This window comes from Motacilla alba, chromosome 6 (genome assembly GCF_015832195.1).
Source record: "Motacilla alba alba isolate MOTALB_02 chromosome 6, Motacilla_alba_V1.0_pri, whole genome shotgun sequence".
NCBI lineage: Eukaryota > Metazoa > Chordata > Aves > Passeriformes > Motacillidae > Motacilla > Motacilla alba.
The window spans coordinates 3,214,939-3,242,724 of NC_052021.1; the positions used below are offsets into that span (position 1 = coordinate 3,214,939).

Below are 27,786 nucleotides of genomic sequence, written 5' to 3' on the forward strand. Positions count from 1 at the left end.
GCTAGGAAAAAAACCCACTGAAAAGAGATTTGTTAACAGTTTTTCATTGCTTTTTTTACTGTGCCATGAAGTCTTCAAGGCCTTCACCATCACCTCTTCCCTTAAAAAATACTGAGCTCCAGCCCTCAGAATTATCTGCTGAATATTTGATGTGTCTTCCCTCCGTCCTCCTCTGTTCCCATCCCAAGTTGTGCATCCGTGGCACTGACAGATCCAGCTGTGCAGTGGGACTGGCCTGACACACCACACACCTGAGAGGTCTTTGCACAGACAGCTCCCAGGATCCCCATTTTTGGAGGTCAATGGTTTAGCAGAATGGTGTGGTGGCATCCTGTGTTGCAAAAGCAAATAGAAAACAATAGTTGTGGCTTTATTTTTGTATTCTGTGCTTATTCACTGCCTGGGAATATGTGCGTAGAATGGCAAGAATGGGCAATAAAAGGAAAAATTAGGCTGCTGCTCCTCTGCTCTGTGGGTTGTTTTTTTTTGGGGAATTCCTTTACCATTCTGTTCCCAATTTTGAGACTGACCTTGTGAATGAAAAAATTGTGTTTGCCTCAGAAATCAAACCTTTATTTCACAAGAACACGCAGCAAATTTTCTTTTCAAAGGCAGCATTTACCCTGTGCCTTCAATCCTGCGAGCCACCAAAATTGCTTTGCCTCCTGCAGCTGGTGTGTGATGAGGTGCTGTTTCGGTGGTTCCTTTTCCTCTGTTGTAATTATGTTTGGATTTGTAGCTCTGCTTTCCCATTTGTCTCTGTTCTGTTGGCCACGTAATGGGGTACGGATTGTATTTTATAAGTTTTGACACTTTGAAACTTGCCCTGTGCTTACAGTTGCATATAAATGTTTTGCTTCAGGCTAGCTAAAAAAGGGGATTTAAGAACAGTAGGGTTTTCTTAGGAAAATTTAAATGCCTGGGTGGGTTTTGTTTGATAGGTTTGCTTGTTATTTTGGCTAAGTTTGCCTTTTAAAATCCAGCTGTGACTTTGCTTCTGGCCAAATGCCTCTTACCTGCTGTAGTTGCTTATCAGGTCTACCTGCCATCTTCCATGCCTTGGAAATTGAGAGATGAGCTGCAGATATTTCATGGAATTGTGTCATGGTTTGGGTTGGTAGAGACCTTTAGGATCATCCAGTTCCAACCCCTTGCAGGGCAGGGACACTTTCACTAAACCAGGTTGCTCCAAGACTCATCCAGCCTGGCCTTGAACATTTGCAGGGATGAGGAGTCCACAGTGTCACGGTCAAGGTGAGATTCCCTCTTGATGAGAGTTTTGGGGAAAGGCTGGGGAGTTGGAATAACACTGCTGAGCAGTTGGATGTGACAGCCACGTGTGTGCCAATACCTAATACCTGTTAGGTATTTAACCTATTTATTAGGCAGATTATGTGCCTCTTTCAGAACAGCTAATAAACACCCGTGAGTTATTCCGTGAAACGCTGCCTGGTTTAGCACAGGCACCCTTGGATCTCCGTTTGCTAAAGCAGCGCTCTCGTTCCGCAGGATGTTCCGGCTGCGCTTCCTGCCCGTGGCCGCGGGGCTGGCGGCGGTGTCGCGGCGGTACCACGGGACGGCCCCGCACCCGGGCACCCGGCGTAGGCTCCTGGTGGCGGCTTTCCTCGGCACCTCTGCAGCCACAGCGAGTGCCAGATTCCTCTGGCAGAGGTAATACGTGGGTTTCTAATTTCTTTCCTGCCCCTGGTAAGTACCTGAGGTACTCCTGCTTGTCCTGCTGCATGGAGGGAAGGTTGGTGAAGGGCTGGGAACACAAACCCTGTGAGGAAGCACTGAGGGAGCTGGGGGTGCTCAGCCTGGAGAAAAGGAGACTCAGGGGTGACCTCATCACTCTCTACAGCTCCCTGAAGGGTGGCTGTGCTCAGCTGGGGTTGGGCTCTTACTCCAGGCAGCACTGACAGAACCAGAGCACACAGCCTCAAGCTGCACCAAGGGTAAAATAGAGTCTGGATATTAGGAAAAGTTTTTTACAGAAAGGTGATAAAGCACTGGAATGTTCTGCCCAGGGAGGTGGAGGAGTCACCATCCCTGGATGTGTTTAAAAACAGACTGGATGTGGCACTGGGTGCCAAGGTTTAGTTGAGGTCTCAGGGCTGGGTTGGACTCGATGATCTTGGAGGTCCCTTCCAGCCTGGTGATTCTGTGAATGGCTGTGGGTGATTCCCGGAGGAGCTGCTTTGCTGCTGGCAGTGCTCAGGGCTGCAGCAGAGCTCGGGGTGAGGCGTTGTCTCACACGGGTTCTTTGATGTGGTTTCCTGCCTCGTTTCCTCCCTTCCTGGTGGTTTGTGGTGGTATGAAGAGAGAAGCCTTCACTTTCACACCTTCTGTTTGAAACAGCACATCTGGGTAGGGTTTGCTCCTCTCTTTTTTTGTGGGGTTTGCTGGCTGCTTGATGTATAAAATGCAGCACAAAAGCAGAAGTGGACAGTCTGTCTTTGGGTGGGAAGGTAGCAGCACACAGGATTTATGTGCATTTTCAAGGTCAGAGCCTTAGGCCACCTCATGGGTTCTGAAGCTCAGAGCTCTCTCCTGTAACTGAGGTGAAAGGGGATGTTTGGGCTTTCCTGAGGTGACTCTCACTGAACCCTGGGACTGTGCCATGTCTGAAGTAAAACAGGGACTCCCTTCTCTTCCATCGAGTGGGAGCAGCGTGGCACCAGCAGTGTCACTCAAGCACATGACTGCAATTAGAGTCTAAAAATAAAGTATTTGCTGAAAGCCTGTGTTCTTTTCATTCTAATACTCAGGTGATTTGTTGCTGGCTTCCTGCTCACCTGTGGCTAGAAGGCTTTAGTTTTAATGCAGTGGGAGAAAGGTGATGGGAATTGTTCTGGCTGTTCCTTAGAGCTGTCAAAGCTGGCTCTCTGCTGAGAGGAGCTGCTTAGTGGAGGAAGAACACTGTGATCCAGCACAGTGTCATTTTGTGCTGCATTTTGGTAATGATCTGCACTGATGCAGTCAGTGCCTCCGAGGGAATGGCCAGGATAACTCCCCTTTCCAGCAGGGAACAGAGTGGGGTTTTTCCACTTCAAACCTTATCCTCGACGTGATCAGAAAATCAGTAGGGCATCATGTCCTACATAAAGCTGTCCCAGAGACACGGAGTTAATAGCTCCCTTCTGTAGCAGGTTCCTCTGCTTTTAAAAACAGCTACATTTTCAGGTGCTGGTGTTGCTTTTATCAGGAGGATGGTGCTTGTGCTATGTGGGATGCTGGGTCAGGGAGGGATTTTTGGCTCCTGGAGTACTTTGCTGTTCCTTGGAGGCCCTTGGGCACCTTCCTCAGCTGAGAGCACTGATAGAAATCAGTCAGTGAGACACAGCTCTCATCAATCTGGAGAGGCTGACTTGCTTATTACTTGTTTTGCCTTTCCTTGCTCTGTCTCCTTCATCTTTTATAAATTTATAAAGCACTAAATAGAATTGTACAGACTTTCAAGTATTCCTTTCCTATCTGAGCCATGAAATAAATCCTCACCGTCAGCAACTGTAAAATAAAAGTGCACCCAAGCTTACAATATTAATTTAATTACTTGGCATAAAGCTCCTGAATAAAACAAGGAACAAAACTGATATGTTTGATGTAGAAAATTTTTCACACTGACATCTCTGGAAGTTTTAAATGGACTTTCAAGTGGGCATTTTAGCCTTGTTTAAAGAAATAAGGGATGAAGTGTAAATTTCCTTTGTCTTTCTGAAAATGGATATTAGGTGATCAGTAGAGTTTGAGAGTAGGTGAATACAGAATGTTTGTAATGACATCCTCAGTTACTCGGGCAGGCGTGTCCTCAGTTAGTACAGGAAGTAGCAGTAAGTATAATTAATTAGTACTAAGAGATAAATATGTAAATATTTCTTTGCAGTTAAGGCATTAAAGATGTACCGGGCCAGGTCAAGAAGCAGTTGGAAACTTTTAAGTTTCTTGGGCTAGATAAGTAGAAAATGATGATGGTGGTGTGAAGAAAGACAGGAATTCTCAGGTGCAGTCTGAAACCAGTGTATTTCAGGTGGGTTCTGTGGGCTGTGCTCTGAGCAGCAGCAGAAGCCAGTGCTGGGGTAAGGAAGCTCACACAAAGGTGGAGAAGAAATCAAGGAGTGAAAGATATGTATGGAAGAATCCTATGGTTGTATGATGCAAGGCAAACTTAATTGTGTCTTCCTGAGATGAGAGGTGGGTTGGTGGGTTCTTTGTTCGGTCCATTGCAGGTGAGTGTTGGGCTTGTTGCATTCCCTGCCCTCTGGGAAGTCCTGCTGCCTGCTTTTGGGGAATGTATCTCTTAAATTATTATACAACAGGAGTAGCTCATGCTGCTCAGTTTTCCTGTGGCAAGGAATACTTGAGCTGTGCAAATAGCTGAGCTTAGAAGACTAATGAAGTTTACCCTTTCTCAGCAATAACTTAAACTCTGAGGATTTCCAGCTGGCAAGAGAAGCAATTAAGTATCTGGGCATTGGCATAATGAACTGAATTAATTGAAATTAATCTTGGTGCAGTCATTGGCTACTCTAAATGAGGCACTAATACATGAGAAGAACTAAACCTCACAGGCTTGTGGCAAGCTTAACGTTTGTAAAAAATATTCTGTTACAGATGCTGGTGTAAAACTTGTACTTTATAGTTCCTGATACCCAGTTGGAGTGTTAGGAAATGGCTGCAGATCTGTTCCTCATGTCACTACCCTTCTTGGCTGAATCTGTGGGCCTCTGAAAGCACTTAAATTGGCATTTTGGTGCTGAAGCTTGTTAATCAGTCTAACATCGAGTGAAGTAATGGAGCAAAGGTACCTTTGGGGGTACAGAGTGACCTCTGTAAGCAGAGTCCTACCAGTGCTCTTCCCAACAGACTGAAAATACTTAGTTAATGATCCTTTTCTTATCCTTCTCTGAATAAATTAGTGGAAAGACACCTGTGTTGCTCTGGAAATTACTGCCTCAGACATGAACCTTGTTGGAGCCAGTCCAGAGGAGGCCAAGGGGCTGCTCCCAGGGTGGAGCCTCTCTGCTCTGGAGCCAGGCAGGGAGAGCTGGGGCTGCTCACCTGCAGAAGAGAAGGGTTGGAGTGGGGAACTTGGATCCTTTCTGTGCCTAACAGGGCTCCAGGAGAGCTGGAGAGGGACTGGGGAGAGGATCTGGAGTGACAGGACAAGGGGGAATGGCTTCCCACTGCCAGAGGACAGGATTAGTTTAGATATTGGGAAAGAATTGTTCTCTGTGATGGGGGAGGCCCTGGCACAGGGTGCCCACGGAAGCTGGGGCTGCCTGGATGTGTCCAAGACCAGGCTGAACAGGGCTTGGAGCAATCTGGGCTAGTGGGAGGTGTCCCTGCCCATGGCAAGGGGTGGAACTGGAGGGGCTTTAAGGTTCTTTCCAAATCAAACTGTTTTGGGATTCTATAACTCTGTTTAAGAATGCACTGGTTTTTTGCACCAGTGTCCCGGGGGCTTTAGAGCAATTTGCTTAGAATACATTTTTAATGGGAGAATTGCTGGAAATATCTTATGCCAGCTGAAACAGAGACTTCAAAAATCTCTCTTGTAGTAAAACAAAGGAAACCACATAAATCATAGTCAAGAGGAGAGAAACCTGTTTTATAGCATAGTTCTGTCAGGTACAACCTAAACTAATGTATGGGAGAAAAGATGAAAAATTGGAGGTATTATTCATGTGAGTTTATTTTTAGAGCCCTCATGTGCTTACATGTTGGGGGGATGGAGCGAGCTGATCTTTAAGGTCCCTTCCAACCCAAACCATTTTGTGATTCTATGATTTTTTAAAATTCTTTGTGAGAAGTGACTCACTCAAGAGACTCTCCTTGGGATTGCTGTGCTGAGGGTTTTTTCCTAAGACTTCAAGACACGTTGGTCTGGGAGTTGTGTCTTGAAAGAGCTCTGTGTTCTCTCCAGTGGCTTTTGGCTGAATACTGAGGTTTTTTTTCTCCATGGATGTTGGGGAAGGAAAGGATCATCTCTTGGGGGCACAGCCCTGTACCCCACTGTGGTGAGCTCTGCTTGGAAATGAAAGCAGCATCTCCTGGATTAAGAAAAACCAGATTTATGCTCACAAGGATATTGGGGTAATGTCAGGACACCACAAGGTTAGGGCATCATTAGGGTGGCTGCCTTTGTGAAGCTCTTGCCACAAATTCATGGTGCCAATTTATGTTGGTGTTGAGTATGTGAGAGATGAGGAGGGAAGCAAAGTAGTAAAGAGCCCCGTGAGTATGGCAACACCTTGAAAAATTGGGTTGTGGCTCTTCATCCTCTCTGGTGAATTCCTTGTTCAAGTTTCAGGTAACTAATTTAGGTGCTGAATATGGTTGAGCTGAGGAGCCAGAGCTCCTTGCTGAAAGTTCTCCTGATCCCTGGAGGTTGCCTGTTTTTATGAACGTTGTGTCCTAACTTGCTGTTGCATTACAGCATGAAAGCCCTGAAGTCTTAAGTGGCTTTTAAGCCTCACTGGGATGTCCCCAGCTGTTTACATACAGGGAGAATGGCAGCTCTTAGTCAGCTCAGGAACACGTGTGTCAGGCAGGATTCCTCCCTCCTGCCTCTGGTTTGCTGACAGCAGCTTTGCTGACTCCTCAGTGCCCATCTCTGCATTTCCTTCTGAGACTGAGCAGCAACTGATAGCTGAATACTTTGTTACTGCCTTCAGGATTGGAATAACTGAGCACGGTTATCTCTGGCACAAAGTTTTGTGATTTTTTTTCATGCTGTTCTGCTTCTGTCATTCAAAGAAGAAAAATTCTGTGAAGTGAGGGGTTGTGAGTCATTGGAAGACCTTGACAAACTTGAGCGTTGTGCCAATGCCCAGTGTGAGTCCCAGCATCCTTTCTGCATGTATTATCCTATGGTTGCATGTGTTTGGCTCTCTTAAAGAATGGCTCCCCAAGAGAGCATTTATCATTGCAGGCCTCTGGTAGCTCAGTGTTTTTGGGGAGGATGAGGAATCTAACCATATACTTGATTGTTGGCTTTCTCCAAGGATTCAAAGGAGATATTGCTAAGTGGGTGGGGAGTAGACTTTGATTCAAATTCAGTTCACTGGAGGGGGGAAAAAAGTCTGAAGAGATCAGAATGGTTGAAGCATGGCAGTAGGGTTCAGGGTCCAGGGCAGGCACACTCTGTGGAGAAAGGCTGGTGCTGGTCTTGGCACACAGTGAAGGGAGGCTTTGTACTTTCATTTCCTTTTTTGTGCAGAAGCTGCAGCACCAGGAATTTCATTGGAAAGTCAGCCTCATCAAACAGGGGAGTCTTCACTTGCTGAGGGAAGTCCAGCAGGGTGGATATTTCTGAGGCTATGGGCTTTTTTTTCCTCCAGCCATACTCTGACATCTGCACTGAAAGGCTTTTTTTATGTGGGCTGAGTATGGAAGTTGCAGTTGTTGGAAGCCAAGGATTTCAGCAGAGGGTGGTAAAATACACAGAGAAGGTGCACGTAGAGAGCTGCTCCTTCAGTGCTTAATTCAGGAATAGCTGTTAAAACCTTGCTTGAGAAGTAGCCTCCAGACTCTGCCTTTCTCCTCAGCTCATTTTCCTGGATGCTGGGATGGTGATCTGACTGTGGAGCAGAGTTAATTACCTGGCTAAACCAGAGGGAGGAAAAAGCTGACTGTATTCAAACAGCCTCCATCTGTATCACTGGAGCAACCGACTTGACAGTCTGATGGATTGAAGGAATGTGTGGGATGTGCTGAAAAAGTTTGATTTTTCAATTTCATCTATCCCTTCCCTGCTCTGCTAGCTGTCAGTCAGCACTACAGGAGCAAATCTTTCCTGATACAGCTATTCTCCAGCATGTTTCCTATGGAGTACCTTAGTTGTGAAGATAAGCAATTGATTTCCTACTGCTTCTCTGTCCCTTTTCCCAAGAGACTCCCTCAGAGCTACTTAAGATGGGTGTCCTGCCTGAAAATGCCAGTGCTGCTGGTGTAGCCTCAGCTGGCAGCTGCATTTTTCAGCCAAACCCACAGCTCCTCAAGGGTGTGCCAGTGCTGATTAGGCTTTCAGGAAAGGCTTCAGGACAGGTGCCAGCATGGACTTCATGCTCTCCAAGACAGATCAGCTGCAGGACTGTTCTGGGGAGGGAGTTTCCCTACCTTAAGATCCTTGTGGAGGACCCAGGTTTGGATCCTGTCTCTGAAAGTTGGGTTCAGTGGAGGCCATAAAGATGGTGCTCTGCTGTAAGACTCACAAATGGACAAATTGAGACTCAGGGCCTTTTCAGAACAGGAAGCATGTAAAGCTCCATTTTAATGTAAAAAGGCAGGATTAATACTGCTCTTCACTGAACATTGTGTATTTTATTATATCAGCTCTTGTAATGGAGCTGTGTTCTGTCCCACTGTGGACTAGAAACCTCTGAACCCCTATTTGAGCTGATCCCTTCCAACCCAAACCACTCCATAAATGATTAAGTGTCTTCTTCCCACCAGCACTGGGAAGTTTGCAGTTCTTTAGCCTGTTCCCATCTGTCTTGTTCTGTGCTGTCAGTGAATTATTGGATGCTGATAAGGAGAGAGTTGTCTTTTATTTTGGTAGCATTTAAATTAATTGATGGATCACTTACCCTCCTTTCTCCTCCTTGGAAGCTGATGTGCTGAGGTTGCTGCAAGCTGTGGAAGGTGTCCCTGCCCATGGCAGGGGGCTGGAACGAGAGGATCTTTAAGGCCCCTTCCAACCCAAACCATTCCATGATTCTGTGATTCCTGGGGAGACAGACACAGACTCTCTTCTGTTAGTATTACATAGCACATCTGTGTTTTCCAGGAAACTGGTAGGGTGAAGTATGTGTAGCCTTTTGTTTAGAGCTTGGGAGACTTCAAAAATCCTGGTTTGTTTTTGTTTTTCTCCCCAGGCAGCCCTTTTAAAACAAACTCACACAGCTGTAAATGACCACATTCATAGTTCCAGGCAGTACCAAAGTGGCCAAGGAGCAGCACCTGTGTGTAAGCTGCATACCCTGTGATTAGTCCAAAATAAATCACCAGGAATGCAATGTAAAGGCAGATTTGCCTAAATTATGGGCAGGCTGGGATGTTTCCCTGAGCTGTTTGAGTCCTTTAGAAAGAGAAATAATTTTGTCAAACCCTTGGCTTTGTTGCTTGTGACATGTTAACGGATCCTCAGAGATTATCATTTCACTGATGTTCATGTGGCCTGAGCTCTGTCTGATTCTAAACTGCTTTACAAATAAGGCATGGGAAAGCCAGAGCATTGTTTGGCTTAGGGATTTATCCTGCTTTTTATTTAATCATCTCATTGCCAGTTGCAGTTCTGCGAGTTGCTCCTGATTCTGAGTGATTTGAAGTGTGGAGTCTTGGTCTGTGGACACAGTTGACTGAAGATCTTGGTATTTGAACAGCAAGGGAAAACGGGTCCTGGGCTCTGCCAGAGTTCTATTTGCACCTTGAGGACAAACAGCTCCAGTTTTGTTGTCACAAATCCTGCAGCACTGGTGTTTAGAAGAGTCATTGGTGGAAGAAGGGGATAAAACAGCTTGTCAGCTGCTGGAGATAGAAAATAAATCAGCTGAGCTGAAACAAAAAGGTTGTTCATCCTAAATCCTGCAGTGCTGATGGTAAAACACATTTCTGTCACTTAATACATCTTTTTGGGGAAGCAGAGGTGGAATTTAGTGCTAGAGGAGGTATGATATGCCTTTCTCCCAGTGTTTCTTGCATGTCTAGTTTTCAGGAGAGGGTGTCATAATTCACTGAGTGATTTGGACTGGGAGAACTTACTGTGGCCATTAGTCTGGGTTTTGATGTGGGGTGGAAATTTGATTACAACAGGGGAAGGCACACTGAATTCCAAGGGGACTGGTCACTTTTTGGTTTTTGCTTTGCTGCCCTCCCTGCTGAACTGTAACCGGTGTTGCACTCGGGCGGAGCCTGGCAGGGCCATTTTGTGGCACCCCTCAGTCACTTCCTAAACAGGTGTTTTCTTTTCCCTGCTACAGGGCCTATGCAGAAGACTCTGTCAGACATGGCCCGAGGGCAGAGCCAGGGGAGAAGATGAAGCACGAGGAGGAGGAGGAGGAGAGCAGCAGCGAGGGCAGGAGGGCAGTGGCGTCGGGCGAGGAGGAGGCGCCGCCCGAAGGGAAGAAGAAGAAGCGCTCCGGCTTCAGGGACCGCAAGGTACCAAACTCGGGCATCCTGCAAGAGGGAAAACTTGTTCTGTACCTGTCTTAGTTTTCTGAGGGACCTCACTCTCTTGGGAACCTGCCTTCTCAGCATGTTGCCATGAGTTTCTGCGGGTTGAAATTGGTGTGTTTGGAAAGCACGGTACACTGTTCCTCTGAAATGGAGACCTCTTTTCCCACCTGCGCTTACATGTCCAAGATAATCAAGGCTCCTGCACTGGTGGCTGTGGGGATGGTGCATGCAAAGCAGGGAATTGTTGCCAAAGCTTTTAAACCAGCTGGGATATTCAGCGTGTGCATATACACAGTGCATGTAGGAAGAAGTAGAGGGTGAATGTGGAAGGGAGGGTTGTAGGAAAGGTGCACTTCAAATCATTTAATTATTCTGTGCAAATGTACTTGTTGAAATACAGGCTTAGTCCCCCTTCTTGGTTAGTCCTGGCTCTCTCTTGATGCTTCTGGCTATTTCATTTTCAGATCAGACACATTTTCAAGAGGAGGAAAATTTGAGTAATAAACTCTGTTGTTGGCTTGTGATCTGCCTTCACTCTTGGGGAGTTTCAGGAGCTTTGGGCACCTCAGAACTGGCGACTGATTTGGCACTATCTGAAACCACTGTTATTAAAGGATGTGTAATTTGATCTGACAGAGTCCTCTAACTGGGAGCTGGCAGACAGCAGTATTTTATTTTTTAAGCCCATCTGGATGTCAGTTTTATAGGGCTGTGTTGGATGATGTAATATCTTTGCAGCACCAAAGAGGAGAAAGAAATGGTGAAGAGCATCTACTCCCATTTTGTTATGACTTGCTTCTGATACTTATTTTTAATCCTGTATTCTGGAGGTTGCATCTCATTAGCTGTTAAATTGTGGGTAGTCATATATAGTGGCTTAACAGCTTCTCATGAAAAATTAAGAGCTGTTTCCTTTAGAGCTGCTGAATCATTTTGGTTCCTGGTCAGAAAAGATTACACAACTTGAGATTTCAAGTGCTTCGTGGTATTTGGGGCTCCAGACTCTCTCCTGTTGTGACCTGTTGGTGGCAGCTCAGTGAAGTTGTGTAGTAAGATACTGTGCTGAGATATTCAGAATTGTCCAGGAATGTGGCTTCTTGGAAGCTGCTAATTTTCATGGCAGCTGGGTGTCAGGTGCTCTGACAACTTCAGCTCTTGCCAGTTCCACTCAAAAAAAGCAGGTTATTGGTTTTTTCCAGTGTTAGCAGATGGAGGCAGGTTGCAAAGAGCAAACCACAGTCCACCTCCACCCACACTCTGACTGTTGAATACAGTGAGTGCAAAGATTGATTTTTGTCTGACGTGGCTGCTGGCTGGGGAAGCCACAGGAAGTTTTTTACATACAAGGACTATTGTTCCAGTTGTTTGAGATGTGCCTGTGTTGACCAGCTCTTTCCTTCCCAAACTAGGCAGGGAGCATAGGACCATGATTTCCAAATAAGACACAAGCCAGGTGTGCCCAAAAGATGGGAACAGTGTGTGGCCTGGATCCCTTCTCACCCCAGTGTGCCTTCTCCAACTGCAGGAGCTCAGGAGCAGCGATTTCCCCGGGGACAGCCCTCAGCATCTTTGTGCCAACACAAGCCTTTTCTCTGCAGCCTCCAGACAGAATGTACCTTGTGTGGCCTGAATGCCAATGTTACAAAAGCTCCTTTAAAAGCAGGATGTGCCAGGTATTGTCCCAGGTGCCTGCTCCGTGTTTGGTCAGCAGTTGCTGCAGTGAGTCACCCCGGGAGCTGTTTGAATGTGGCCAGCTCAGATGACAGGGAAAGGTGTGCCCTGCTCCCGACTCAAAATCGGGGCTGCTCCCAGGATGTGCTGCTCCCCTAATTGTGTAGCACCTCGGGGATTCTTGACTCTTCTATCTGTTTAAGAAAACCCCAACAAAGCACCACCACCCACAGTAAAAACTCTTCCCATCTCTTCCCATAATTAATTGAAAATAGCGTGGGATTTTCCTTGCAAAAAAATTAAGCCTAATTGGAAGTGTTTAACACTTGTTTGTTATCCTAATGTTGCTTTTAATGAAGGTGATGATTAGTGGTGAAGCAGTAAATTAGGTTTGACATTGCTGTTGTAGATAGTGACCTAGTGAGAGGGGGAAGCTGAAACATAAAGCACTCTGAGGTGTTGGGATTGTGCTTGGATGCTTCCCAGGTAAGTGTTGTCTGTGCAGTGTGCAGGTCCTGGATATGTAGGGCAGAAAAGGAAAAAAATTACTTGAGTGCCTCAATATAGTTTGAAGGCTAATGAGCTGTAATACAGGATGGGGGCGGGCTGATGTGTTAATTAACTTGCTAAAAGTGTTTGCATGCAGCAGTAGGGCTGACTTATCAAGATGTACTGGCAGTGTTTGGGTCCTGCAGGTATCTTGCCTTGGGATGTCGCTCGTGCTGAGCCTTCATTTGGGTGTGTGTCACAGGAGGAAGCACGAAGAAAATGAGTCCTAATTAATTTCCCCTGTTAAGATGTGTGCTGCTGCATAGTCAGGGAGGCCCTGGTGATGCTCTGTGCCTTGAGATGTTAATTTAGAGCTTTATTTTCATGTCAGCATAGGATTTAGTTTTTTTTTCTTTTAACCTGAGGCTTAGCATAAACATTGACAGTCTCAACAGCACCTTCATTCTTGTAGGGCAACAGGGATTACTTTCTTTCTCCTCCAGTACATGCTCTACTAATAAATGCAAAAAAGGGATTTTTCCCTTTGGGTCATATCATCTTTCTGACAGTGCCTGATTAAGTGAGGCTGCATTTCTGGGGGCAGGATGAGAATTTTGACTGGTCTTCCTTGCATCAGGGTCTGGTTTGCACTAGGGAGAGGTGAGAGGTCAGGAGAGGAGACACTTGCCTGGCACGATTTTCAGTCCAGGTTGAAGCAGTGTAAAAACCCCTCACAAATGGTTGTCTGCACCCAAGGACATGGGCCCTTAACTCCACATTTGTGTGGGGGATCAGGCCACCCTTGTTAGCACTCTTTTGATGTTCAGGCACAAATAAGTGAGGTTTTCCCCATTTGCAGCCTCTTGGCTGCTCCCTTCTTGACCTGGCTTCGTGTCGCACCCAGCCTTGCAGTCAGAGGGATGGGCTGCAACATTTGTCAGCTTTTGCCAGCTGATTAGCTCATTACCAAGAATGATGTAATTGTGAGCTCAGCTGCAGGCAAAAGGGAAGAAGTGTGGCTGCATTTGCTCCCTTGTTGCAGGGAAGCTTGTGGAAGAAGTGAGAGTTCAGTTGTGATGAAAACAGCCAGCTAAAAAGCAGTTTAGATTCTACTCTTTTGGTCCAGATTGTGCATTTTTTGTGCTGTAAGATGAGACAGGAGATGTGGTTTCGAGCCCATGCTGTTGGTAAGCTGTTGTTGCTGTGGAAGCAATACTCTAAATATTCTAAACATGAGGACAAAAGCACCTGAAAGCAGCAAGCCTGAGAGCAGCATCTTAGCAGGTGCTTAAAATAGATGTAGAGGAAGAGCCATTGTGGATATGAAGTCAAGTGGGGTAAAATGAAGCGTGGTTTTCCTGGCAGAATGTCAGGACTCCCGTCTCTGCTGCAGCAGTGGGGTTGTTGAGTTGTGCCCGGCTGGGTTGAGGGAAAGCAACTGATAGTGCCTTGCAAGAAATTTTTCCACAGGCTTGGAAAATTCGGTTAATGAGGTTTTTTTAGCTAGAAAGCAGGCTGTGTTGAAGGGTTGCCGTGAATGGAGGAGGCTGGTCGTGGTCTGTGGTGTCTGCTCTTGGCTCCAGTGTGGGGTTTTATACTGTCCTTGGGTTTATTTGTCTTCCTTGAAGGTAAAAATACTGAGCTGTTTCTGGCTGATTAAGCTGGGTGGGGTGTTATTCATGAGATCAGGTCAGGCAGGAGTGAGATATGGCTGCACCCTCAAGTGAAAAGATCACTTTGGCATAAGGAGCTGCCTCCTGCCAGGTGGGAGCAGTAGACAAAGCCAGAAAGAGGTGGAAAAGTGGGTGTCATCTTTTACTTGGAGCTGGGCAATAAAGCAATTTTCCTCATTCCAATGCCCTTAGCTGTGCAGAACCTTGTGGACTGAAGCAATAAAAGTGGGATTAGGTTTGTTGATTAGAAGTGCAAAGGCCCTAGGGAAAAAAACTTTCTCCTGCAGCAGGGAGTTGTGGTGGTTGATGCAAGGACGTGTGAATTCTGGAAGAGCTGTGGTGATGCAGAGAGGAGAGGGGAGAGTGCTTTAGGTATTGTCATTCCAGGTAATGTCATCTGGGGCAAATTAAGAGCAGAGAGGATTTGCTTTACCAAGGCCTGGCTTGGGGCATTTGAAACATTTGGCTCTTTTTTATCCTGGAAGTAAGAAAAACTAGAGAGGGTGTTTTCTGTCTGATAAACATCAGGCTGAGGAAGTTGTTCAGGAATTTAAGGACAAGGCTGAGCCAGGACCAAAGCCAGGAATGATCTACAGCTGCCTTGGCAGTACCCTTGATCTTGCCTCTTCTCTTGCAGCTCATCCTTGGTGGGGATTTTTTTCCTCCCGTGGCTCTTGGCCAGCGGCAGGTTTCAAGTACATTATGGACTGTTAAACACAGCATATAATGCAGGAATGAAAAGCTGAAGTAAGGAGGAAAGTTTTCTGTGCTAATACATGATGAAGTGTAGGAGTCTGTGCCTTTTTCCACCCTTGTGGCCTTGTGTTGGGATTGTGTTTAGAAAAGCTGTCGGTTGTCTTTGATTAATTCCAGCTGTTTGAGGGGAAACTGATTCTAGGTACCAAAAACAAAAAAATCACTGCTGGCAGAGTTAGGAAGAAGCAGATTGGTGAGGAAGACTGAGTTTCTGGGGAATTCTGCCAGTGTGATAGAAAAGAGGAAAAAATGAGCTTGGGTGACTGAGCAACCAGCTGCGGCTCCAAGTGATTTTTTTCCAAGACTCTGCTTGAAAGTAAAGGTTTCTCCCAGCCTTCCAAGACTTTTTTCTTCATCTATTAATCACAAATCAAACCCTTCAACACCGTGGTTAAAATGTTGGGCTGCTTTAGATTCATAAATGCGATGCCAGTGCATTTTCTTATGCTCATGTTTTTAAAGCACCTTCAGGGATTTTGTGAATTTTTCTTCTGCCACTATGAAGAGTCTAAATTTATTCATAAGGAAGATTTTTAGTGTTTGTTCTTAATCCTGGGACATCAGCGGCTGATATGCCAGTTTTCCTGGGTACTTAAAGGGTTTTTGAAAGGAGTAATGCCAAAAGAGTCCAGAGTTGTGTTGCTGCATGCAACTTGTCCTGTGGCAAATCTCTTTGAGGACTGAGAGTCAGCGTGGGGCAGGGACAGTGCACATCTAATGCTGGCTGAATTTCGTTTCCAGGTGATGGAATATGAGAACAGGATCAGAGCCTACTCCACACCAGACAAAATCTTCAGGTACTTTGCCACGCTGAAGGTCATCAACGAGCACGGCGAGTCCGAGGTGTTCATGACCCCGCAGGATTTCGTCAGATCCATCACCCCCAACGAGAAGCAGCCAGAGAGTGAGTGGTGGAGGGCAGCTGATACTCCCCAGGCTCTGCTCACCTGCTCTGTGAACTTCCCAGCTCTGATTGCCAGGGCTAGGAAGCATCTCCTGAAGCTCTCCTGCTCCGAGCCCAAAATCAGCCCGAGTCCTTTCGTGTTTCCCAAAATGCTGTTGCAGTGTAGCAGATCTGGCTGGTGTGACCCCTGAAGAGCAGATGGGATGCCTTTCTCCTATGTTTAATAGGGGAATAGTGCCTTTAACTGAAACACTTCCTAAACCTACAAAAGGAGGTTGCTTTGGCAAGGAGAACATCAGTAATAAAGGTTGGAGTCGACGATCTTAGGGGTCTTTTCCAACCTAAATGGTTCCAGAGGGGTGGAGGCAGCCCCATGTGATGCTGCTGGTCAGGGTAGGGCTCATCTCTGCCATCTTCAAGTTCCCTGTGGGCTGCAGACAAACACTTGTGGTACCTGGAGGGGGTTTGGCAATCAAAAAGTGGGAGAGAGACACCTTGCTCTTGTCTGGAAAGCTGTGTCCTGAATATTTAGTGTTGGTGGGGTAGCAGGAGGCTTTTGTCTGCATTTTAGAGATTTTTGTCTCCATTTAGAGATTCATGTTTGGGGTCTCCATTTTAGAGATTCATGTTTGGGGTGAGACGTGGGAGATGGTGGTTTTTGGTCTCCCACATTGTATCTCAAAGAATGAAACAGGCTATTGTCAAATTAAAACTTCCCTTGTCTCTGCAGACATTAAAGAAGAACTTCAGCCCCCAAATGTTAAATATTTGAGTGTGGGGTTTATGTCCAAATTGTGAAACTGTTTTGATATCTTAGATGACAGCTGCTAAATAAATACGGTGTACCCTTGTGCTTAGAAAATAACAATATGAAGTGTGTGCAGGAGGGAAGAAAAAATAATCCTGGCATTAGTGTTTGAAGCATGTAGGTGAACTGATATTTAGGTTTCCATCCTAAATTTCCATTTTCCCTGGAAACGGCTGTAGTTTCCATGTGAATTAATGGCTGTAGGTCACCATCTTGTCTATCTCAGACTCCTTGAATTGGTACTTGGAAAAGCAGTAGCTTTTCCTGGAAGCTTAAAAACTGAAAACACCCTGTGTTTCATTTCAACACATCTGCTTCTTCTTTTACTTCTTCCACGTGCTTGGTGCATTTTAGGGTGTGTACAGCAAATAGGTGGAAGAATGCTGGGCAAACGCCTCACTCAGAGACAAGCAGAGGTGACTAATGGGAAATAATAATTCATCAGTCTTAGCCACTCACTTCCCATTGCATTCCCATTGTTGTCCTGGCTGTTGAAGTGGCCCCATGGTGCCTGCAAATGCTGCCAGTCAGTGACACACGGCAGCCTGTAAGGGAACAAAGCAGTCTAGGTGCTTTTAGCAAGTGGAATGGGATGGAAGCTGAGCTTGGGCTGCCCCTCAGCAGGCAGGGCAGGAAGGCAGGCGTCTTGGGTTTTGTTGAGTTGAAAAATCTGTCTTCAGAACACTTAGGAAATGTTGTGGATTTGCTTGTAGATGGAGCTGCTCTAGGGTGCTTGTTCCTTACCAGCTCTGTACATCATCACAATCACAGTAAATGGGTTTTTTTAACACATAATGAACAGTAGAAGAGTAAAACACTTATTGCTACAATAAAGTCAAACCAGCCATAACCTTGTTCTGAAACGTTTTTAAAGCTGGTAGTAAAAAATAAAAGGAAGATAGGTCTGGTTTTCAGACCAGAAATTGAAAACAAAGAGTGCTACCTGCTGGCCAGATGAGTTCTGTACTTCACACCCTGCTGGTGCTTTTGACTCACAGGATAATTTAGGTTACAGGTTAGTTGGGAAATGCTGGGGCTGCTTTCATCCTGAGTCACAACTTGGGTGTGCCCTCCACCGGGGCTGGAGCATCCTGCCTTCATCCCAAGGCCTTCCTTGGGGTTCTGATGCAGCCTGGTGTGTTCCTGGGAAACCTCTTGGAGGTAATCCTTCGTTGTGCTCAAGCTGCAGGTCGTAATTTCAGGGAGTAACTTCTTGTAAAAGCCTCTGCTGTTTTATGGAGAGAAAACACTGAGGAATGGAAGTGATCTGGAGTAACGAGGTAGCTGAGTCCCTGTTGCATTTATTTTTAAACTGCTCGTCTACTGTGAAGGTATTGTGGGCCTGATTCATTTTTATGGATTACTTAGGGGAAAGTTTGATTTATTGTCAATAAAGTGTCAGCTTCATTCTGGCCTGTGTTTTGCTAGCTTGGGGAAAATGAATGCCAGTTCCTCAGCTCCTGTAGATTGCTTTCTCTGGTTCAGTCAAACTTCCTGCCACAGCAGTCCCAAGTAGGCAAGCTGTGCCTAAGTAATGACACGAGCTCGCTGAGCTTGGAAGGGTTTGTCAGAAGAAGCCAAAGAATGGCATTAAACTTGAAAGCTGCTTTAAATTTTTTTTTCTTTCTGTGCTGTCTGGAAAGTTCAAGTGCCAGGAGAAGCGTGGGTGGTGATTTCTTCTCCCTGCAGTCCTGTATATATTTTTTTTTCCTCTTTTGTCCTCTCATACCTGAGAGGTTAAGTTTGCTCCAAGAGTGGATGGGAAGGGATGACTGTTTCCTGCCTGGTGCTTCCTTGGGACCCCAATCCCAAACCAGCTGAAAATAAGTTGAAAATACTCTGTGTCTGGTGAGAAGTGCAAGGATTCCCTCCATTTCCCCAAATTTATCTGGGCTCATTCTGCACTGATTGTTTTCCTGAGGAAAATTAGTATTTTGGAGCATCCTGGACTAAGAAGGAGCTGTGTCATGCTCAGCTTTCCTATGGCCTTTGCAATAAGGACTGCAAGAAGTAAAAGATATTTCTTCTGTCTCATCCCAGCATGCTGCCATGAAGGCAGGTTCTTCCCAAACCAATCCTGCTCCTCCATTTCTGTGTTAACCTCACTGCTTATCCCAGACTCCTGCCAGAGGAAAGATGCATTTCAAATTTCACCACATAATGAGCAGCAACTCAAATATCTGAACTCTTGGAAGGTTTTTCGGTTGGGTTAGGTTTTTTGTTTGAGTGCAGGAGACCCCAGAGATGGTGCTGAAGGCCGGGCAGCAGCAGCAGCTGTGGCCCTGCAGGCTCTGTGCAGGGAATGGTGACAGAGGAGAGGAGCCCTGAAGGACAGAGCTGATTGCTGGTGGCTGCATCAGAGTGTGCAGCTTGCTCCTCCTGGGAGGAATGGTTTGTTTTCCATGTCTGAACTGCATGAGGAGCTGAGCACAAGCTGGCCTCTGGGGTGGAACAATGCACGAGTGATTATTTGTAATTTTGATTAAAGTTTATGAAATATGGATCTGGTCTCCTGTACAACCATCAGCCAGGAGCTGAGACAAGCACTCATGTAATGAGGAGGAGAGAATTCCCTGGGCTGGTACAAATCCCTAAAGTTACACAAAGTGCTCAGCTGGGATATTTAAGACCTAGAAGGAAGCCAGAGATTCTGGGATTCCAGTCCTTCTGGGAATTCACTCTCTTTTCCTCCCCAGTACATCTGCTGAAGAGCTCTTCAGAGCAAGGATGCGAGTGAGAGGTAACTCTGGCTGTCTCCTGACCAAGGTGGGGCTCTTTTTCTGTGGAAATACACAGTGCTTGAGCAAGAATCATCTTTGAGCCTGTCATGCCTGATAGGAGACCCCAGGAAAAGAGCCAAGGAGGAGCAAGAGATGCATTTACATGTATGCTTGTGTGCTGAAAGTCACATAAAGGAGGGCTTCCCATACAGGGCCAGGTTCCAGGTGTGTTAGGAGTGCATGTCTCCCAGGGAGACTGGCTTGTTGGAGCAGGGGGAGATAGATGAGAACCAAGTCCCTTGATCTTTCCTTCCTGGAACAAAACAGTCCTGGAGTTGAATCTGAGCATGAGGCTGTTGTCCCCTGAGAAGCCTCAGGCAGCTCATTGTTTGCTTGCAGATTCCATTTTAGATTCAGAGGGGAAATACTCTGAATACAACAATCAGAAGCTGGATTACAGCTCTGGAGGGGAAAGCTTGCTCCAGCATTTTCTCCTGCCATAATGTGGCATATCACAAGCACAGTTAGCAGGCTTTTCAGTCTTCATAATTAGCCCTTTTATTCATCTGCTGGCAATAAAGGAGTCCATGTTATATATTAAGCAGTGGGGGAAAAAAGCAGATCGTGAGTGAATGTTACCCAAATAATGTGAAAAATCTGACAAGGATATCAAGACTTGGAAGGAATTGAAAAGGTTTTTCCATCAGTGAGAAGCTGCTGGTGTCCCAGAGGAAATCATGGTGGTTTCTAATTGATCTCAACTGTGTTCTTGGCATAATATAATTGTCCTTCTCCTGGAAGCTCATTTTAAAAATGTTTTTTAGAACTAAAGTCTATAACCTACTGCCTATGGGTTTATTTTTACAAGTTAACATGAAGAGCTTAGTAATTGACTGCATATTTATCAAGTGTGGTAATTAGCTGGCTTTGAGAAAATCCATGGAAAGTATATTTTATTAATCAATAGGAATATAATAAGCATTTGATTTTAGATTTGGCTATTGTTGAACAAGAGCAAGAACAAGTTATTCTGTGTTTTTTCCTTAACATAATTCATTCCTTCTCCATGAAAATTCATTCCTTTTCTCCAAAATGAGAGAAGTAAATGCAGGGAGTATGGTTCTGCTGTTGCACATCCTCTTTTCCCTATTGTGGCAGGCAGTGAGTGTTAAGTCATTTTTGCTTTATATTGAATCATTTTTATTTTTAGAGTGCTATGAAAGTACCATCACATGAATAAAAGTAGCAGCCTATATCCCTGGTATTGGTGAATAAATGGTGTCAGTCTGCTCTGAAATAACATTTCTAGTGGTGCTATGTGCTTAGATACTCCGTGGCAGTGCTGCTGTTTATTTGGGGCTCCTGGTAGGTGGCATCAGAATTTGTGGGAGTAATAAACAGGGGTAGTTAAACGTTGCAGGGGAGCTGCCTGGGAAATCATCGCAGGTCACTGAAATGCTGCTGCCCGTGAGTGGCTGCTGCAGAGCCCCTGGCTGCAGGAGCAAAAGGGATGTGTAGGGAAAGGTGAGGGCTTGCGCAGGGTCTCAGGTAAATAAAAGTGTATTTTGGGGCAGATCATGGTGGAAGCTCTGGGTTTGTTCCAGAGAAACAACGAGTGGAGCTCTGGGTGATCACTGCAATCCAGACTAGCTGTGGAATGTGTCCCAGGAAAGCTTGAGGCAGCCAGGTATCTTCCTGAAATTACTCCTGCCTTTCATTGCTGCCTCTCTTGAGGAAATCCTTTCAACCACTTCTGGGAGAATGCTTTTTCAGCCCCTGCTCCTCAGTAAAAGGTGGAAAAGCTCTTTCTTCCTGGTTCAGCGTGCCCATTAGGCTGTGTTCCTGCAGCTCAGCAACAACAGCCCAGCCAGGGGCTGTTTGTCTTGGGAGTGTGGCACTTAGAGACAATCCTGTGGTGGCTTTAACAACACTCTGCCTTTTGAAACGCAGAGGTGCAATAGCTGCCATTCTTGCCTTCCCTTGTTCAGCTGGGATTGTCCTCATCCACTGTTCCCATTGGCTCTCCAGCCCACACAAATGCTGAATTCCTATTGCAGCTTCTTGGGTTTTTTTATCTAATTTAAAGAAAGACCCCAGGCATCAGGCAACAGCCCCTCTTTGTTGGTTTCCTTTTGTCAGGTTTAAAGGCTTGTGGAAAAACAGGCAGCTAAGTCCCTAAAAAAGAAAATAAAACTGTACTGGGAAAAGGCAAATGTATAGAGTAAAAGTGCATGCTTTGAACATAAATGCCTCTTTTCAGCTTTTGAACTGGCTTCTTCTCTCAGGACCAGTGTCAGGGGAATTTCACAGAGGAATTTAAGTGTGCAGCTTAATTAATGCAGCAGAGGAGAGGGGACACTGTTGGGCATGGCTGGGAGGGTGACCATATAAAATATTGGTGGAAACCAATGTGCTTGTGTGTGCAGTACAATTGTGGAATCATCTGGGTTGGAGAAGATTTTGAGATTGAGGTTGACCATTGGCCCAGCACTGCCAAGGCCACCACCAAATTATGTCCCTAAGTGCCACATCTACATGGCTTTTTAATCTCTGCAGGGATGGTGACATCACCACTGCCCTGGGCAGCCTGTGCCAGCGCTTCACCACCCTTTTGGTGAAGGAATTTTTCCTAATATCCAATCTAAACCTCCCCTGGCCCAGCTTGAGGCCCTTTCCCCTTGTCCTGTCCCTGTTCCCTGGCAGCACAGCCCGACCCCCCCTGGCTGTCCCCTCCTGGCAGGGAGTTGTGCAGAGCCACAAGGTCCCCCCTGAGCCTCCTTTTCTCCAGGCTGAGCCCCTTCCCCAGCTCCCTCAGCCCCTCCTGGGGCTCCAGCCCCTTCCCCAGCTCCGTTCCCTTCCCTGGACACGCTCCAGCCCCTCCATGTCCCCCTGGACTGGGGACCCAGAGCTGGAGACAGCCCTGGAGGTCCCTGAGCAGGGCCAGCCCAGGGGACAGTCACTGCCCTGGGCCTGTGCCCACACCACTGCTGGGACAGCCCAGGAGCCATTATTTCCATATTTATTTATTATAATTATTTAGAAACACGTGGCATTTATATATATATTAAAAATGACAGTTATCAGCTCATCTTTTTTGCTGTTCTCTACACAATCATCCATTCATTTTGGCTCTCTATTGAAACCTCTGTACTTTCCCAGTGTCCAGTTGCAGGAGGTGCCATTAAGACATACTTTCACTTGCTATTTTTAACCCATGTCCTTTTTTTGGCTTTCCATCAGTACATGTATAATGTCAGGCTGTCAGGGATCTGTCTTTCAGCAGCATTTCCTGGCATGGGAAAAGGAGGTGTCCCTGAAAAATGACTTTATTATGACACATGGACATAAGCTCAGCTTAAGTCACCATCCAGATGGATGGTCGGGGTGAGCTCTGACCACATAAAGTGTCTGTAATAAAATAATCACGTTTATCAGACAAATCCTACCTCTAAATGCCCTAATTCTTACTGCATTTATACCCACAGCTTGGAGAAGGACAAAATTCAGGAGATTCAAGTCTGAATATGTGGATGAATATGCAATTTGCATTGTTATCAGGCCCACGAAATATTGAGAAGGTGCTTTCTGGCTGGAATTTTCACAAGAGCAGAAAGCCCTGAGACAATTGCCTCGACCTTTGAAATTGGTGGCAGAGGAGTTGTGGCTGCTTTGGGTCACAAAGGGCAAGGGGGGCACCCTGGAGCAATGAATAATTCCATTTTCTGCACAGTGCCATGAAACTTTCCAGCAGGCAGGGAGGGTTTCATTATCCTCTTTCAAAAGCAGGTGATGGGGAAGGCTTTCTTCTGGTTTTTCCATCTTATTTTCTAATTTAAATTGGAATGAGAATGTGCTAATTACCATAAACAGTGGCAGAAGATGCACGGGATGTCACTCTCCGGAAGGTTTGATTTCTCAGAGCACCAAAAATCAGCCTCTACTCTCCAGAGTTTTGCTGGAGATGCTCAACTTGAGTTCTGCTTAATTTCTTCTCAGGATGCATCTTCCTGGCTTTGGATTGCAAAGCTCAGATAATGATTCTTCCCGAATTTTTTTTGTCATCCTGCTTATACGTGCAGTCACTGGTGTTAGATGCAGCCTGCTGGGCTTTGTGGGTTGATGAGAGCTTTGTGCCTGAACTCAGCTAAGGCTGCCGTATTCTTTTCTCCTCTTCAACATAAATAAACATTTTGGGAAGGTATCAGAGACTTTATTGATATAAACAATCCCTCTCCTTGCCTTTCTCCAATCCAGCTAAAGAGCTCCACTTCTTACAAATGCATCTACAACTTATCTCCCTTAAAATCTATTTTTACTCAGATATGAACAAGCTTTGGGGACATCCCAATTAACTATGGGAACAAATGTTTTTTTCCCATTTGTGGGCCATTTAAAAGGTGTTATTAAAAGCACCAGGAGTCACAGGTGAAATGTTTGCCTGGTAATAGTGCAGGGATCTGCTTTGGGGAGGGTATTTCAGGCTCTCGAGAGGTGCTGATTGCTGAGCTCTTGCTGGCCCCGCTATGGAAGGAGGTTTTCTTCTCTGACTCCATGAGTTTGTTGCCTTTTTGTGTTCAAAATACAAAGTACAAAATGTACAAAACCAAACAAAATTTTCCTCCTGTCCTTATGCTTTCTACAAATGTTACCCAGACTGTGCATTTTACTTTCCAGTCCTCTCAAACAGAAAACATAAGAAATATTTCATTCTATGCCATAAAAGCTTTCTTTTCTTTAAGTATTTTTTTATTCTCTTGCAGACCTGGGCCTGGACCAGTTCATAGTGAAACGCTACGATGGGAAGGTGAGCACATTGGACTGCTAAATGTGTTTTATTTAATGGCTTTTTTGACCTAGAATCCTTCAGTTATTACCTGTGTGAGGGTGTAAGTTAAATGAAGTGTGTCAAGTGTTCTCTTCTGAGCATTTTGATTTTCAGTAGCATTGCAGTGCTTTTTCTGTAATGACAGAAGGATTGTTTCTATAAAGGGCCTAATTTTAATGTTTACAGACAAAATATTCCCACTTCCTATATGCTGGTGGGCTGGGAAATCATGGGTTGTAATCACATTTCTTTGCTGTTTCTTTCTGACTGCGTGAGAGCCCCACAGGTTAAATCATTTCAGGGGAAACTCACTGGACCTTCCAGCCTCATCTCCAGATTCCTAAAGGAAGGAGATGCTCTGGTGGTTTTTTTTCCTGTGTCCCACCCAGGTATTTCCCCCCTATTGAACAGCCTCTCTCTGTTGCCCTTTTGAGCCCAGGTTCTTCCTGCAGCACTGCACAACTGTTCTGGGTGTTTGTGCTGTCATGACAGGTGTTGGTAAAATCTTAATTCTGATCTAGTTTTGTCTCCCTGTGAAAGAGGAGCCACGTAGCATCCCACTTGTTGTTGTGGACAGCACAGACCTAATTATCCACACTGTAAATCCCACTGGGGTGCTAAAGGCAGCTCTGCCCCAGCACTGGCAGCTCAGGTGGACTCCTTGATGCAGATAACTGCAGGTTAGTTCATTTTCCATCATGCCACGCAATGGTCCTCCAGCTTTTAGCAGCATTTTCATCTGCACCATCTCAAATTGAAGCCTTCAAAGGGACATCAGCATCTCAAGCCCTGTTGCTGCAGGGTGCACCTGGCACGGTGTCAGGCATTTCCAGAGAGCTTCAGCACGGGGGAAAAAAAAGAATTTCAAGCTTTTTATAAACACAATGTGGGCTGAACATGTGCAGTTCCCTGGTTTGTGTTTAGCAGGAACAGGTAACAACAAGATGATCAAATACCTGGGGTCCCTGTCATGAGCCCTGGGCGAGTGTGTGGTTACCCAGGCAGCAGAGCTGGGCTCTGCTGGAAAACAGACAACAGGGAGGTGGATTTTGGCAGTTGGTTTTGATACATAAAGCTCCAAAGCGTGTCGTGAACACCTGTTTTCTTTTCCCCCCTGCCACAAACGTGATGTCTGCTTTTTGTGATTAAAAAAAACCAACCCAACCAAAGGAAGGTTGTATATTCTTTGCAAAATACCCAGCTTTTCTCCCTCTGGTTTCGTGACAGTCTGTTTTGCATTCACTCACTTTCATCATTTTATCTTGTTGAGCTATCACCCTCATCCCTTAGGCTTTCCATAAACAGGGTTTGTTTGTAGGGAGGAAGTGCTGAATCCCACACTGTTTTTGCTAATCGCTCTCCTGCTCCCGAGCGCTCTGCCGGCGATTCCCAGCACACTGGATGAAAGATCCAAAGGCAAATCCTTTGAACTCAACTTTCTGTTCCTTTGCCCCTCAACGCCGAGGGCTCTGACCTGTAGTAGGCTGAAATAGCTTTTTATATAACTTACAGATGTTGCTGCTGCATTTGGATGTCTCTGTGCTGTGGTTTGATTGCCTGAAAGTGAGGCAGCAGATTTAGGGGACTGCAGTGGACTTTGCTTTATTATTATTTTCTCCTGGGACCTGATTTTTCCACAGCCTAATAACACCCTGGAAGCAATGTACTCTGAAAATGAAGAAATAGAGGTTCTTGTTTGCTTGGCTGTCTGCTTAAAGACATCTTGGGACTGGCTACATCTGGCTGTGGCTATTAGGGCAGCGGTAATGTCCAGGTGAGGGGATAATTTGAGGAGAGGATAAAATGAGCTGGCCTTGGCTCTCCCTTGGTAATGAAGGAAGCTGACAGTAGATTGATCTGGCAACTTTTCCTCATTTTGTTGCTTGCTTTGGGTTCCAGTTTAAAAAAATAACACTGCTTTCACTCAGCCAAGCACAACTGAGGTGCTGTGGAGCTGACCTCGCACAGTCTGAGTTTCACTTGCATAGTGATAAAACCCTTTTGCATCTCTTCCTCCGTGCCTGGTTCCAGCCACGCATTCCTCTTGGATTATCAAAGCAGCCTCTGCTTGGAGGGGATTTGCCTTTGTGTGCTGGAGGAGCTGCTGAGCTCAGGCAGAAGGGTGACGGGGTCATCACTGCTCCCCCAAGCATCCTTATGGATGTTACACAGAGGTAATGGGAATTGTGGTGCTCAAAAATAGGCCTGGTCACTGGAAAGTTCTTCTCCTTTTTTAAGGAAAAGGGAGTTTGTGAACTGTCAGACATAAGCAAGCTGTGCTGCTGAAAGGCACTGACAATCCAGAGGCCAGATCCTGGCTGAAGAGTGGCAAAGAAGATTGATTTTAGTACCAAGCAAAGTTCCAAATGTGATGTCTGCACGCAAGCAGTGGTTTAGAAGGAGATTCAGTTCAAAGGTCTGTGCAGTTAGTTGCATTTTAATGACATATTCCAGTGTTTGTAGCATCTGTGGGAATTTCAAGCACGAGTGTTTGAGATCCAGATGCTGCAGCATTAGTGGGATGATGTAGGAGCTGCTCCTTTCACAGAACCCATTTTATTTAGGCAAAGCTGCCATCAAAACAACAAATTGGCTGTTGTGGGGTGATCAGGACTGATCTTGCCAAAGGATTTTGGGGAGTGATGTGCCTCTGTATTGTGCTTTTGTTGGGTTTCCAAGCCAGCTTGCTGTGCATGTGACTGAGTGCCATGGTGAGAAGATAAAATCCACTTTTTCCCCTCCTCCTGCCTCTCCTTCTTCCTGCTGATAATTTATAGAGTTACTGGAGAAGGAGGCAGATGTTACTGCCTTATTAATGGCAACAATGCTCCTGTAATATGAGCCTAAATGCTTTTTCTTCACTCCTGCAAGACCAAAAGCCCTGGAGACACTCAGGCAGCACAAACCTTTGGTCAGATGTGTGTGCCAGCACGAGCTCATGCTTTTGGGCTGAGCGTGTACAGGGAGGCAACCTGTGGCTCCATTTTTGTCTAAGAGTGGTGGTTTCTTCCCTTGGGAAGCAAGCTCAGCAAAGTAGGGGGAAAGAGGCATTGATTACTATTCATTCAGAGTAGAAAAAAGGTATTAATCAGCTTGCAGACATTTCATATGGAGCCTGAGCAAAAGGCTGATGTGAGAACAGACACACTCTCAGGGTGTGGAGGTGCCCAGACCATGATTGTCTGTCTGCTGTGTTTCCACTGTCTCTTCCCTCTTGCATTTGGCAGTGGGAAGGCAAATGCATTTTTAACCCATCTGTAGGAGAAATAACTCATGTTTTAGTGATGAATATGCTCTCACTAAGTAGTAGAGATTTCTTAGCACATCTAACCTGGCACAAGCTTCATTAACATTACATAAGTTGTCATGCAGAGTTTTTTTAAAATTGTCTTTTCTCATGCTCTCTCTGTTTATTTTTTTGGCTTCTGCATTAATGATTGACAAGCTTCATCTCTCAAAAAACCAAAGAAACAATGCTGCTCATGTTACTGCTCTGAATTGTGAGCTGCACATCCACCCTGTCACCACCCTGCTGAGCCAGCACAGGAGCTCCCAGGTGTTCCCCAGCTGAGCTTCCAGCAGTGCAGCCTGGTGGAAAGGTGAAGGTGAGCTGGAGTGCTTTTAAGAGTCCTCTGGCTTATTTGGGAAATAAAAGCCCCACTCTAGATGGCTTATTAGTTTAATTAGGATACACTTGACTTGCTCTTTTTTCTCCTGTGGGGAGAATTCCTTGCTGCTGCTCAATAAGAGCAAGAGCCTTCGAG

General features: G+C 45.7%; 2 protein-coding genes across 10 annotated transcripts in view; both read left to right on the forward strand.

The window, feature by feature from the left end:
* The window catches only part of LOC119702804 (C-type lectin domain family 2 member D-like), a 603,052-nt gene that overhangs the window by 254,839 nt on the left and 320,427 nt on the right, over positions 1-27,786 (forward strand). The gene's annotated exons all lie outside the window — the stretch shown is intronic.
* MICU1 (mitochondrial calcium uptake 1) overlaps positions 1-27,786 on the forward strand; it is an 89,730-nt gene that overhangs the window by 9,306 nt on the left and 52,638 nt on the right. For 7 of the 8 annotated variants that reach the window (XM_038141409.1, XM_038141405.1, XM_038141408.1 and 4 more), the window contains exons 3-6: positions 1,510-1,671; positions 9,981-10,158; positions 15,507-15,669; positions 23,958-24,001. In XM_038141409.1, the coding sequence (XP_037997337.1) occupies positions 1,511-1,671; positions 9,981-10,158; positions 15,507-15,669; positions 23,958-24,001 (546 nt within the window). In that variant the 5' untranslated portion in view covers position 1,510. Of the gene's footprint in view, positions 1-187; positions 299-1,509; positions 1,672-9,980; positions 10,159-15,506; positions 15,670-23,957; positions 24,002-27,786 lie in introns of all 8 variants that reach the window. The other variant, XM_038141407.1, reaches the window with a different exon arrangement.